Genomic DNA, 14,413 nt, shown 5'->3' on the forward strand with positions numbered 1-14,413 from the left:
ATTTCTTATCTTCTTATTCTTTTCTTACAAAAGATGAAATGCATTCTCTCGCATTCACTCTCAACTTTCAAATGCCTTCACCATTTTCTGCAACTTTTGTTCCCTTTACGCAAACAGACTGCGTCATCTTCACAAACTCATGTTGCCGCAACACACCAAACCTTCCCATTTAATATGACTTCAACTAGTTAACCATATATATATTCTTAGTTTCGTCTCCTTTATTACACCGTCCGTATACACACGTCTGATAAATCACAAAGACATCACACACAAACACCCTTGTCGAAAACCCACGTCTATCCCAAATGTTCTCGTCGCCATTTCCCTCTCTATTTCATAGAGCGCCTTCACAGCCCCCAACAGTTCACATAAATTCCCATCACCTCCCATCACTGCATTCCTCGCTACTCCATCATTCACTACTGGTATCAGAAGTATTAGATTACCGTACTCATAAGAGTTACGGAGAAAGTAGCAATTAGCTAAAGATCAGTAATAGTAATGTCATAAAACATTGTTTGCTTATTGACGTTAACTCAATGATAAAATATTCACTTTCAAAATTACCTTGAGATTGCTTACGACGAGTGACCCAGTTCTGAATATTACTTCTTTCCTTTTTTCTTAAGGATCCTCCAGCAACAACACCACACTTCTCTATACTGAACGAGCGTCTGTCTGTTTAAAGCTGGTACAGTAGCAGTGACTTCGGCTTTAGATTTTGCTAAAGCCATGAAAATTATTTGAAGCGACAAAATAAAGAATTTTTTTTGAGAACATGTCATACACAAATCAATAGTCCATGGGCATTAGCCATTGCAAGGGCTTGTTCCTGATAATGAAAAAAATAGATATACTGTGAGAAACTTAGTTGCAAATCACGGATGCGAACGCTGAATTTACGAGCATCGAGCACCAAGTTTTCAAGTTTTGTTGGCAGCAAGAATTTCGATTTTCACCGTCGGCTGTCTAAGCTTTGCACCACGTTTGGGGCAAGTGGTGAGCAGAAACATGAAAAGATTTTGGCTAAGGAAGAAAAGATTGTACTAATAAACTGCTTTAGACGACCACCTGCAGCTTTTAAGTAGCGAATGGGAAGTAGATGATTCGCGGCCGACAGCAATGGTGACAGACGGTTTTCAAGAGGTGATTATAAGGGAAGAAAAGACGAGGAGGCGAGAGCTAGTGAGGCAAAGTGAAGGATGGGATAGTGACGAGATCCAGAACGACAGGAAGAAAAAGAATGCATACGTAGAAGGACAATATCAACACTGTTGATCCTGCCTGACGTACACCGTATACACACATAAAACACCTTCAGTAGGTTAGCCTTAGGCTAGACAACCAGATTATCAACCCTATTGGCCCAGGGGTCATTAGCCTAGAGGGATTTTCCCAGTGTTCTGACGGTTCCTGGCAAAGGGCAACTTTTCGTCAGTCATGCGCACGTCACCAAATTGAAAGTGTATGTTTAAACTTCCCGTATTTTTCCTCTTTTTTACGACAAATACGACTAATTCAATTCTATTGCTCTTTCAGTGATACCTCATAGCTTTGTTATTGGCTCAGAAAAACATTCGGATGTATCAAAATAAGAATAATAATTGTAAGCCTGAGTAGCAAGCAGGAAGGCCTACAGAACTTGTGATTTACCCAATGTAGTGTTCTGGTAATTCTCAGTTTTATATATTGAATTGGCTGGTTATCACACTAAGCTTTCACTGCCTCTCAGGTCCTTACTTGTTTTCGGGTGCAAGGAAAGGAACATTGTTTAAGCAAACAGGTATTTGCAACTGTCTTTGGTCGTCGGTTAGTTGAGATATGAAATAGGATAATGGGAAGGGAGGTAGAAGTGGAACAAATGCGTAAATCAATACAATGTTTTCTTATGAAAAGTGCTCAGTGAAGAGAGTAATAATACCGGAAGGAAACACAGTTCTAGATCAACCACAGATTGAGAAATTGTTACAAGGTTTGGTCACCAGTGGCTGAACACTCAGCAAATTACGGCTCGTATACTAACGTCCTTGAGGGGTAACAGTGGGACGAAAACGGGTCAGTGGTCTCTGAACTTCCTTCTGTTTGCAAGGGAACCTAAAAAAAGCTCAACTTTGACCGAGATACAGTTAACTCTGGAACAGTTATGGCAAAAATGGTTGTTCTGCATTATGCGTTTGTTTGTTATTACTGGTTTTGTGATGACTGTGTTTGTTACGAGGAAAAGTTTTACAATCGTGACTTGGCCTTGTCTCCCTAATTTTGCATAAATGTCCATGTTTTTGCCAGGTATCTGTTATATCAATATACCGACCAGCCACTAGAGAAGGATGAACAGCTTGAGTGCACTGTGGACGGGCTGCCTCAACTGGGATTCGACCTATGAGGGTTTGATCCCAAGTGACCAGTGCAAGTGTAGTCTTTAACTACAATCGTTACAGCACAAACGTTCGTGTATAAGAACGCGAGTAAAAATGCAATTATCAATGAATATGATCTTCCATTTTTGTCAGTGAATTATCTGGTTTAGATGTGAAGTGATTATCCAATGTTCCTTTTCCCTTTGATTTGGCAAACCGTATTGAGCAGCACATGAGTATATGGTCAATTAAGCCAAGTGTTATAGACCTCCTGGTTTTTATATACCTATGTAACCAATGCCATATCTTACAACCATATCATCATAGCATCAAAGTGTATAACCTGACAGGCAGTCGTCTCAATATGGTGAGAGTCAGTACTGTAGTAGGTAAACTTGCAGTGTAAGGTTAGAATTTGGAAAGTAAGAGCGTAATCATTTTTTTTCCGGGGTAGGAGGGAGAATGTGTCAAATTATATTTCACCCAGGGCGCAAGACACCCTTACCACGCCAGTAATTTTAATTAGTAATGAAGATTACGTCGGACACTCACTAAGAAATAGGTAATCCTATACACGTGCATAGAAAATGGTTATGAAGTGACAGAGAAAACTTTTAATATCAATTAACCAACTGTTTTAGTTATATACTGAATACTACTAATACCCATTCTTAAAATTCTTATATGACGAAAATAATCACCATTGGTGTTCGAATAACTCATTTGACCCAACGGTTGTTCAGAAAACTACAATTATCCAAGATGACATTAATGTTTTTAATGGTTCTAGCCAGAAGTGGAAAGCATTAAGAAGTGGATGACACCTCCTAATGCATGAACAGTGTTTGCTTGACCTTATGAACGGGATACACATATTTGTTGTTGGATTAAGAAAACAACAGTCATTGTATGATGTATGATAGTTACAAAGAAATACAACGTGAATATATACACACATGCACACTACTCCACACCACCATACGTAACAAATTTACTTTTATCCATCTTGAAGTACAAGAATCATGTGTCTGATGTAAATAATGCCCATACATCTAGTGCATTAAATCAAATATGATCCACACTCGCCTAGAACCTGCCAGCTTCGCACTGAAGGTAATTCGCACACAGCTATTTGGTAAATGTAATCAAGTTCACTGTAATCAGCACATTTACTTTTCTTGATCATCGTCTGTGTACATATATAGGTAAAGCTCAGCATGTCTGGTTTGACGTTCGTTGTTTAAATAGGAAAATGTAACTGTGAAGTTAATATGTTAAACAGATGAAGGTGCAGAACCCAGAGGTTCTTGTAGACTTCTCTAGACACTAATCCTCAAGAATGTGATGTAGACAGGCCTTAATTAAGACATCGAAGGCTAAATGAGCCAGTAGATGTAGAGGAGCAGTTAATGGTATGAGGCTACAAGTGATTCACTTCAACAGGCTTTTATACCTTGGTCGATATGTACGTATCGTGTCATTTCACATATATTCACATAACCCGTCTCCCATGGTAGCACAGGGCCTCGAGGACTACAATAGTTGCAGGTGAGTGAGCTCTGTGGTTTGATCTCATATCAGAACACAGTCTGTTATGAACAACGATCATCGTAATGACAAAAGGCGAGTATCTGGCTACGCTCTCGTGACGTCATACCCCAAGTGATGATCTAGCTGACGTGCGTCTGGCGTCGCCCATACTCGTCCTCGTCCCCTCACGTCCCCTAGAGCGGACGACGACAACCTGAGGTGAAGACATCCTGATCAATCTCTCTCTCTCTCTCTCTCTCTCTCTCTCTCTCTCTCTCTCTCTCTCTCTCTCTATATATATATATATATATATATATATATATATATATATATATATATATATATATATTTCTTTTATACTTTGTCGCTGTCTCCCGCGTGAGCGAGGTAGCGCAAGATAACAGACGAAAGAATGTCCCAACCCACCCACATACACATGTATATACATACACGTCCACAAACGCACATATACATACCTATACATTTCAACGTATATATATATATATATATATATATATATATATATATATATATATATATATATATATATATATATATACATATATATATATATATATATATATATATATATATATATATATATATATATATATACACGCACAGACATATACATATATAAACATGTACATAATTCATACTTGCTGCCTTTATTCATTCCCGTCGCCACCCCGCCACACAAGAAATAACAACCCCCTCCCCCCTCATGTGTGCGAGGTAGCGCTAAGAAAAGACAACAAAGGCCACATTCGTTCACACTCAGTCTCTAGCTGCCATGTAATAATGCACCGAAACCACAGCTCCCTTTCCCACAAAACTTTCCATGGTTTTCCCCAGACGCTTCACATGCCCTGGTTCAATCCATTGACAGCACGTCAACCCCGGTATACCACATCATTCCAGTTCACTCTATTCCTTGCACGCCTTTCACCCTCCTGCACGTTCAGACCCCGATCACACCACCTCGACCGAAATACCCTATATCTGCCACTGTATCATCTAACACATTCAACAAACCTTCAAAATACTCACTCAACTCCTGCTTACATCCCCACTACTTGTGATTACCTCCCCATTAGCCCCTTCACCGATGTTCCCATATATATATATATATATATATATATATATACACACACACACAATTAGACCGTATAAACCCAAATCAAATCTGTAGGGGTACTGGTAGTAAAGATACTCATATCCAGCTGGTCATTCCCTGATACAATCACACTCAACCAGCCACTCAGATGCACACTCATACCCAGCCAGACACTCACTGACACACACACACACACACACCCAGCCAGCCATTCAATGACACTCACACTCAGCCACTCAGAAACACATTTATACCCAACCAGGGACTCACTGACATACACACCCGGCCATCCATTCACTGACACGCACGCCCAGTTAGCCACTCACACCCAGCCACACACTCACAGACACACACTCAGGTAACCACTTTTAATCAGCAAGATATAAGAATATAGATACAGAATACCATAAAAAGAAAATGATAATAAAATAGAATACTTAGAAAAACATCTATTTAGATCTATATGTCTTTCTGTTCCTTTATTTATCCCTGCACCTGTTCCTCACTCCTACATGCATCCCAGCACTCGTCCCTCATCCCTACATACGTCCTTACACCCGTCCCTCACTCCTACATGCACCCTGCACACGTCCCTCACACCTACATACATCCCTGCACCCGTCCCTCACCCCTACATGCATCCCTGCACCCGTCCCTCACCCCTACATGCACCATGCGCCCGTCCCTCATCCCTATATGCATCCCTACACTCCTCCCTCACCCTTACATGCATCCCTACACCCCTCCCTCACCTTTACATGCATCCTACACCCCTCCCTCACCCTGACATGCATCCCTGCACCCATCCCTCATCCCGACATACATCCTTACACCCGTCCCTCACCCCTACATGCATCCCTGCACCCATCCCTCACCCCTACATGCATCCCTCATCCCTGCACCCGTCCCGCTACTCCTGGAGGAGACTCACGACACACGGAGCACTTGTCCTCGTCGCTGTTGTCGCCGCAGCCGTCGGCGCCCGAGCATAGGATGGCTGTCGACCGACACTGGCCGTTGCCACACCTGCGGCGCGAAGAAGGGGGACCTGATCACAGAGCATGGGGCTGATCTACATGGGATATCGCTAGGCTCGTCATGAGCAGAGGCAAGTTTGTAGTTTTAAGGGCTACTTTTGTATATCGGATACACTGTACTTTTAAGTAATTCAAGGCGAGACGTTTCGGTGTTGTTCCCTGTTTGTATCAGAGAGAGAGAGAGAGAGAGAGAGAGAGAGAGAGGGTAGGTGAGCAATTGGAATGACTGTCCTTTAATTATTTCCAACAGATCTAATGACTCAGGGTGATTAAAAAAAAAAAAAAGGACGTCTAACTGACCTTACACCTTACCGAAGGTACATACATTGATGGTCGAGTCGAACCCCTGGACGGTAAGGAGGCCTGTAGAGTGTGCTTGTGGGGGACACCGGAGAGCTCTGGTGAGCCCCTATGGACTTATGACCTACCTGAAGGGGTAGTAGATAGGGGTGTTGACCTCACTGATTACTGTGGAGCTCAAGACCTACCTGAAGGGGTAGTAGATGGGGGTGTTGGCCTCATGGAACTCGGGACCTACCTGAAGCGGCAGTAGATAGGGATGTTGACCTCATGATTACTGTGGAGTTCAAGACCTACCTGAAGGGGTAGGAGATGGGGGTGTTGGCCTCATGATTACTGTGAAGTTCAAGACCTACCTGAAGGGGCAGTAGATCGGAGTGTTGGCCTCACGGATACTCATGTGGAATTCAGGACCTACCTGAAGGGGCAGTAGATAAGGTTGTCGGTGGCCTTGATGCAAGCAGCCTCTGGCTCGTCACTACCGTCGCTGCAGGTGGGCGTACCGTTGCAGAAGACGAAAGCTGGTAGACACCGCCCATCGCCACACCGGAAGGCGGTCGCCGGACAAGCTGCCGACGGCACAAGACGGAGTTCAAGCGACCTCATCGAGGCTCTGCGTAACACTGCTGTAACATCTAGTCACGCATTACCCTAGTGATCAGCTCATAGAAACTATGGACTGTAGAGTGAGCCCTGTTATCTTCACCACTGTTGAGGTCAGTGACCTATTTGAAGTACCAGGTGACCTTACTATTGGTGATACCTGCTGACCTTACAACTGGCGGTACCTAGTTACGTTTCTACTAATGGTACCTGGTAACCTTACAAGTAGTGGTGATACCTCGTGACTTTACAACTAGTGGTACCTGGTGACCTTACCACCTAGTGGTACCTGGTGACCTTACTACTGGTGGCACCTGGTGTTCTTACCACAAGTGGGCACCTGGTGACCTTACTACAGGTGGTACTTTGTTGACCTTACTAGTAGTGATACCTCGTGACCTATGCCTTCATCACGCAATGGTCAGTCATCCCACCAGTTGCCCCTCTCAACACACCCACATCCAGGAGACTTATGCTCAACAAACCTGTACATCTACGATTCGAATATTCACTATGGTCTACCTTGCTTTTATAAAATGGTGCTATACAGGCATTGCGCTAATCCTCAGGCACCTCACCTTGCGTCATACATACACTGAAAATCCTGACTAATCAGTCGAAATTCAGCTGCAAGTTCAGCCGCTTCCCCATACTTCTTTACCTCTTCTCTTTCCACCAGACCGACTGCCATCACTCTCTCCTCGCCACAAACACCCTACAAAGCCCACCCTATCATATAACACATTGAATTCTTCAAAATGTTCACTCCATCTCCTTTAAACCACATACTTTCTTGTTACCATCCCCATCTACTATCCTCAGTGATACTCCCATTTGCTCCTTTGTTCTTGTATGTATACTTAAGAGAATATACTGAGAAATTCTCGTATGTGTACTTAATATACTAAGAAAAAAAAAATATTAGCTACACAGTTGACGTGGATAAGATTTACATGATATGATGATCATATAAAAGCACTAAAGATAATCACGTACGTATGTAAATAAAGGACATCACACGAATATCTTTTAGACAAATTATGATAAACAGACGAACGTCGATGACTGGACTTACTCTCGTTACAAGAAGCTTCGTCAGAGCCGTCGGGGCAGTGGACGTTTCCGTCGCACAGTTTGGCTCGGGAGATACAGGTGCCATCGTCACAGGTGTGTGCCAGGGAGGGACACCTGCGCGGCAGACAGGAGGTTTCATCCGAGCCGTCCTCACACTCCCTCACACCATTACACACGTAGTACCAGCTGATGCACCGCCCGGACGAGAGGCACTGGTAGAGGAGGAGGACGAATTGATGTAGGCCAGAATGGGGGTGTCACCCAGATCTGTCTCCTTACATGCTATTGCCCTCCTGACTGATAACACACCTTTACCGTTCAAAGAAACCATCATTTCCTTTCCGAATCGAAACATTTTCCATTTGTTATAGCAAGTCCTTGATATCTGATAATTCTAAGTTAATCCAACCTAGTAATTTCATGCAATGCTGATAATTCTAAGTTAATTCAACCTAGTAATTTCACGCAATGCTACGAGGCCCCACAATCACAGATTCAATGGGTCCCAGTGACATGAAGTAGTACCTGAAAGGTGTGCTTGTGGCACCCTCTGTTGGCGGCGGAGCACTCGGGGCTGTCGAAGACACAGTGGCACACGCCTGCCCGGCAGTAGGTGAAGGGGTCGGAGGCTCGACACTGGTGAGAACCCTGGCATCTCTGACCCAGCGAGACTGGCGTCACGTCTGTATATGTATCATTTATCAGTTTATATATATATATATATATATATATATATATATATATATATATATATATATATATCATACTTTGTCGCTGTCTCCCGTGTTAGCGAGGTAGTGCAAGGAAACAGACGAAAGAATGGCCCAACCCACCCACATACACACACACACACACATATATATATATATATATATATACATTCCCTGGGGATAGGGGAGAAAGAATACTTCCCACGTATTCCCTGCGTGTCGTAGAAGGCGACTAAAAGGGGAGGGAGCGGGGGGCTGGAAATCCTCCCCTCTCATTTTTTTTAATTTTCCAAAAGAAGGAACAGAGAATTGGGCCAGGTGAGGGTATTCCCTCAAAGGCCCAGGCCTCTGTTCTTAACGCTACCTCGCTAATGCGGGAAATGGCAAATAGTTTGAAAGAAAGAAAAAAGATATATATATATATATATATATATATATATATATATATGTGTGTGTGTGTGTGTGTGTGTGTGTGTGTATGTATGTGTGTTTTGGTCATCTGTGCAAGGATGTTGGCTCACTCGTGATGCCTGCAATGCACAGGACCCTCCTCGATCCTTCCATCTAAATACTGGAAATCGTGTCTAACCTTCAGAGGGAAGGACTCACAAGATCCTCTTTCACGAGTTTGGTTTGCAACCGTCTGTAACACGATGTGTCTACCTGAACCATAAGGGATGAAAACAACAGATGAACTCAAAGAGCGGTCATAGACAGAGCTCCTTCCATTAACGTTAATCAGACAAAAGACATTTTAAGAGCACGGGGAAGCGTTCATACCTCCCTGTGGCGACATACCACAGACGAGGTACTGCGGAACAGAGAGAGAGAGAGAGAGAGAGAGAGAGAGAGAGAGAGAGAGAGAGAGAGAGAGAGAGAGAGAGACGTCCTTACCTCTCACCACTGGGGCGCATCGCGACCCATTCTCTGCCTCCTGGTAGCCCGGGGGACAGCCACAGGTGGCCACTGGCACCCCCAGGGGCCTGGGAGGTACCCCAGGGATGGCGGAGATGCTATTGGGGCTGACGTCCTCCAGGGTGGGCAGCGGGGAGGAGAGGCTGATGACACACACAGAACCCTGGACGCTGCTGCTGCACTGGCCGCTCGTGTTGCAGGGAGACCCCAGCGCTGCGGAGGGTGGAGGGTGAGGCACGGGGGGAGAGGGGCGTGGCGCATCATGGTAGTGGTGAGGGAAGGGCGAGGTACGGGGAGAGGGGCGTGGCGCATCATGGTAGTGGTGAGGGAAGGGTGAGGTACGGGGAGAGGGGCGTGGCGCATCATGGTAATGGTGAGGGAAGGGTGAGGTACGGGGAGAGGGGCGTGGCGCATCATGGTAATGGTGAGGGAAGGGTGAGGTACGGGGAGAGGGGCGTGGCGCATCATGGTAGTGGTGAGGGAAGGGTGAGGTAGAGGGAGAGGGGCGTGGTGTACCATGGAAGTGGTGAGGGGAGGGTAAGTAAGGGATGATGTGACGGTAACATCAGGGTAGTGGCGAGGGGAGTGTGAATGATGTGACGGTAACATCAGGGTTATGATGTTTTGTATTTCTATACAAAGACAGAGTTGCAGGAGCCTGGGTCGTGGGGTAGAGTGCACGGACGTGCGCTCAACGGCCCTCTGGAAATCCTGTGGAGGGGTAGCGCGCCACCTGCTCACTGTAGCACAGGGGGAGCACTGCTTAAGGAGAGGCTGGTCGGTTCATTCATCTTATGAGGTGAACACTGATTCATATTCCTATTTTTAGACCCTCACTCATCATCTCCTGGAAATCATATGTGTGTGTGTGTGTGTGTGTGTGTGTGTGTGTGTGTGTGTGTGTGTGTCGGTTAGCAGATCTTGTGGATCTAGATTTGCTTCTTATATACGACTAAAACCATTTTTTTCATACTATTTCACTGTCGACTTCTTTTTTCGTACGTGTCGTATGACATTTCAAGTATGTAGTCTGTGTCGTCAATTTCTTTTGACAGGTTTTCTTCCTTACGAGAGAGAGAGAGAGAGAGAGAGAGAGAGAGAGAGAGAGAGAGAGAGAGAGAGAGAGAGAGAGAGAGAGAGAGAGAGAAACTGTGGCTCTCTCTCACAAGGTCTGCAGTTCGTTCTCGTCTCTATGTAACAGGTCGGTCGTTGGCGCACCTGGCAGTGGCCCTGGACCCACAGCACCGTGGCATCACAGAAGCTGCCTTCATTACCCTTACGCCACATGACCGTGGGTTCGTCATGGGTCGCCCACCCGCCCCGCTGTGGGCCAGAGGAAGTGGGTAAAACGGGGAGCCGTGCTGTGGGCGAGAGAGAGAGAGAGAGAGAGAGAGAGAGAGAGAGAGAGAGAGAGAGAGAGAGAGAGAGAGAGAGAGAGAGAGCAAGCCCGTGGATGGTGTGAATGCAGCATTTGACTCTGAAGTCAGCAAGCCGCTCATGAATTTTTTTGTCAGTGTTTGTGCGACACGAGTTCCTGGATGTTGTTATGCATAAGGGACTTGACACGTTTTCTTTTTAGACAAGAGTCTTAGGCGGATTCATAACCCCTTGATCTTCTGGGCCCGGTATAGAGCTGTTAGTTCTTCGATGATCAGATAGGGGGAAGACAGTGTCAACTCGTCTCTGGCAGGTCTTCCATCCTTCCGTTTGACCCCGATTCTTAGCAAATTTCCTCGACTGCAATGGTCTCTTGTGATGGTCCGTCTCTGTCCCCACTGCGTAGTAATATTTCCAGTACTGGTTCGAGTAAACACATTCATTCACTGATGAATTTCATCTTTCTGGGGGCATTAAAAGAGAAAAGCTTCATCCAGAGTGGCAAATGTACCGTTTACTCCCTCCAGAGTGGCAAATGTACCGTTTACTCCCTCCAGAGTGGCAAATGTACCGTTTACTTCCTCCAGAGTGGCAAATGTACCGTTTACTTCCTCCAGAGTGGCAACTGTACCTCTCGCAACATCTCCTCACTCATCCACCAAGGATGCGACACTGTCTGTGTGGAACCTTCCAGGCCACTCCTCATTTACCTGTGGCATTTCCAAGGTTGGCACAGGTGATGACACGGTTAGCATGTTTTTCCCTTTATCGTACAGCGAGGTTACTGGCTGCAAAAATGACCTCTGTCAGGTAGGGCAGAAGGTCCAATGATATCTATGCAGGCAAGGAAAAAATGACCCGTGAAGAACATGGGATTATACTTAACTATAAAATGTAAAGAACATGGGATTGTACTTAATCATAAAGTGTAAAGAACATGGGATTATACTTGACCATAAAGTGTAAAGAACATGGGATTATACTTAATCATAAAGTGTAAAGAACATGGGATTGTACTTAATCATAAAGTGTAAAGAACATGGGATTATACTTGACCATAAAGTGTAAAGAACATGGGATTATACTTAACCATAAAGTGTAAAGAACATGGGATTGTACTTAATCATAAAGTGTAAAGAACATGGGATTATACTTAATTTCAAATGCCTACAACAACAGGATCTTCCCATTAGGACAGATGCATCACATGGGGGCTGGGCTGAGTAGCGGGGGTGCCACAGGGGGAGTTGATAACACTGTGGGAGGGGCTGGACTGGGGTACGTAGCGGGGGTGCCACAGGAGAGTTTATAACACTGTGGGAGGGGGGGTACTGGGGGGCCTAGCGTGGGTGCCACAGGGGGAGTTTATAACACTGGGGGGGCTGGACTGGGGTGCGTAGCAGGGCTGCCACAAGGGGAGTTTATACCACTGTGGGAGGGGGGGCTGGACTGGGGTACGTAGCGGGGGTGCCACAGGGGGAGTATATAACACTGGGGGGGGCTGGACTGGGGGGCGTAGCGTGGGTGCCACAGGGGGAGTTTATAACACTGTGGGAGGGGGGGGGCTGGGCTGGGGTGCGTAGCGAGGGTGCCACAGGGGAGTTTATAACACTGTGGGAGGGAGTGGGGTGGACTGGGGTACATAACGTGGGTGCCACAGGGGGAGTTTATAACACGGCGGGGGAGGGGGGCTGGATTGGGGTACGTAACGGGGGTGCCACAGGGGGGAGTATATAACATTGTGGGAGAGGGGGGCTGGACTGGGGTACGTAACGGGGGTGCCACAGGGGGAGTATATAACACTATGGGAGGGGGGGGCTGGGCTGGGGTGCGTAGCGAGGGTGCCACAGGGGAGTTTATAACACTGTGGGAGGGGGGGGCTGGACTGGGGTGCGTAGCGGGGTGCCATAGAGGGAGTTTATAACACTGTGGGAGGGAGGCTGGACTGGGGTGCGTAGCGGGGTGCCACAGGGGGAGTTTATAACACTAGGGGAGGAGACTGGGCTGGGGTGCGTAGCGGGGGTGCCACAGGGGGAGTATATAACACTGGGGGAGGGAGGCTGGACTGGGGTACGTAACGTGGGTGCCACAGGGGGAGTTAATAACACTGTGGGAGGGAGGCTGGGCTGAGGTACGTAGCGGGGGTGCCACAGGGGGAGTTTATAACACTGTGGGAGGGAGGCTGGACTGGGGTGCGTAGCGTGGGTGCCACAGGGGGAGTTTATAACACTAGGGGAGGGTGAGGGTGGACTGGGGTACGTAGCGTGGGTGCCACAGGGGGAGTATATAACACTGGGGAGGTGAGGAGGAGGAGGAGGAGGTGAGGAGAGGAGGAGGAGGAGATACTCACAGTAACGCAGGTGTCCGCAGGTGTGGCCAATCCTGGGCAGGTCGTTGGCACACCTGCACTGGCCCTGGACCCACGGCACCGTGACGTCACAGAAGCTGCCCTTACTGCCCAGGCGACATTGGTCGTGCGTCTGGCATGGGTCACCCACCCGCGCCGCTGTGGGCCAGGGAAAGTGGGTGAGACTGAGCCACGCTGTGGGCGAGAGAGTGGGTGGGAGGTGTAGTGTGGGTGTTAAAGGGGGAGTGTGGGCGGTGCTGTGGGGAAGATAATGTGGGTGATGAGGGAGGAGCGTGGGCTGTGCTGTGGGAGAAAGGAATGTGGGTGATGAGGGAGGAGTATGGACTGTGCTGTGGGAGAGAGGAATGTGGGCGATCAGGGAGGAGTGTGGGCTGTGCTGTGGGAGAGGAGAATGTGGGTGATGAGGGAGGAGCGTGGGCTGTGCTGTGGGAGAAGGGAATGTGGTTGATGGGGGAGGAGTGCGGGCTGTGCTGTGGGAGAGGAGAATGTGGGCGATGAGGGAGGAGTGTGGGCTGTGCTGTGGGAGAGGAGAATGTGGGCAATAAGGGACGAGCGTGGGCTGTGTGTGGGAGAGGAGAATGTGGGCGATGAGGGACGAGCGTGGGCTGTGCTGTGGGAGAAAGGAATGTGGTTGATGTGGGACGAGCGTGGGCTGTGCTGTGGGAGAAGGGAGTGTGGTTGATGGGGGAGGAGTATGGGCGGTGCTGTGGGAGAGAGGAATGTGGGCGATGAGGGAGGACTGTGGGCTGTGCTGTGGGAGAGAGGGATGTGGGTGATGAGGGGGAGGTGTGGGCTGTGCTGTGGGGGAGGGAATGTGGGTGATGAGGGGGGACTGTGGGCTGTACTGTGGGAGAGAGGGATGTGGGTGATGAGGGGGAGGTGTGGGCTGTGCTGTGGGGGAGGGAATGTGGGTGATGAGGGGGGAGTGTGGGCTGTGCTGTGGGAGAGGAGAATGTGGATGATGAGGGAAGAGGGTGGGTTGTGCTTCTGTGGTAGAGCGAGATGCAGCAGTGTGGTATTCT

The 14,413-nt window shown here is 47.3% G+C and overlaps 1 protein-coding gene across 8 annotated transcripts in view; it reads right to left on the reverse strand.

The window, feature by feature from the left end:
* Positions 1 to 3,261: 3,261 nt before the first annotated feature.
* Positions 3,262 to 14,413, reverse strand: part of LOC139759984 (uncharacterized) — a 51,058-nt gene continuing 39,906 nt past the window's right edge. For 6 of the 8 annotated variants that reach the window (XM_071682722.1, XM_071682717.1, XM_071682723.1 and 3 more), the window contains 7 exons: positions 13,374 to 13,565; positions 9,626 to 9,859; positions 8,547 to 8,704; positions 8,023 to 8,233; positions 6,763 to 6,913; positions 5,939 to 6,033; positions 3,262 to 4,104 (listed from right to left, as the gene is read on the reverse strand). In XM_071682722.1, coding sequence (XP_071538823.1) covers positions 4,085 to 4,104; positions 5,939 to 6,033; positions 6,763 to 6,913; positions 8,023 to 8,233; positions 8,547 to 8,704; positions 9,626 to 9,859; positions 13,374 to 13,565 — 1,061 coding nt within the window. In that variant the 3' untranslated portion in view covers positions 3,262 to 4,084. The remainder of the gene's footprint in view (positions 4,105 to 5,938; positions 6,034 to 6,762; positions 6,914 to 8,022; positions 8,234 to 8,546; positions 8,705 to 9,625; positions 9,860 to 13,373; positions 13,566 to 14,413) is intronic. The other 2 variants (XM_071682719.1, XM_071682718.1) reach the window with 2 other exon arrangements.

This window comes from Panulirus ornatus, chromosome 34, assembly GCF_036320965.1.
Source record: "Panulirus ornatus isolate Po-2019 chromosome 34, ASM3632096v1, whole genome shotgun sequence".
In the NCBI taxonomy this organism is placed as follows: Eukaryota; Metazoa; Arthropoda; class Malacostraca; order Decapoda; family Palinuridae; genus Panulirus; species Panulirus ornatus.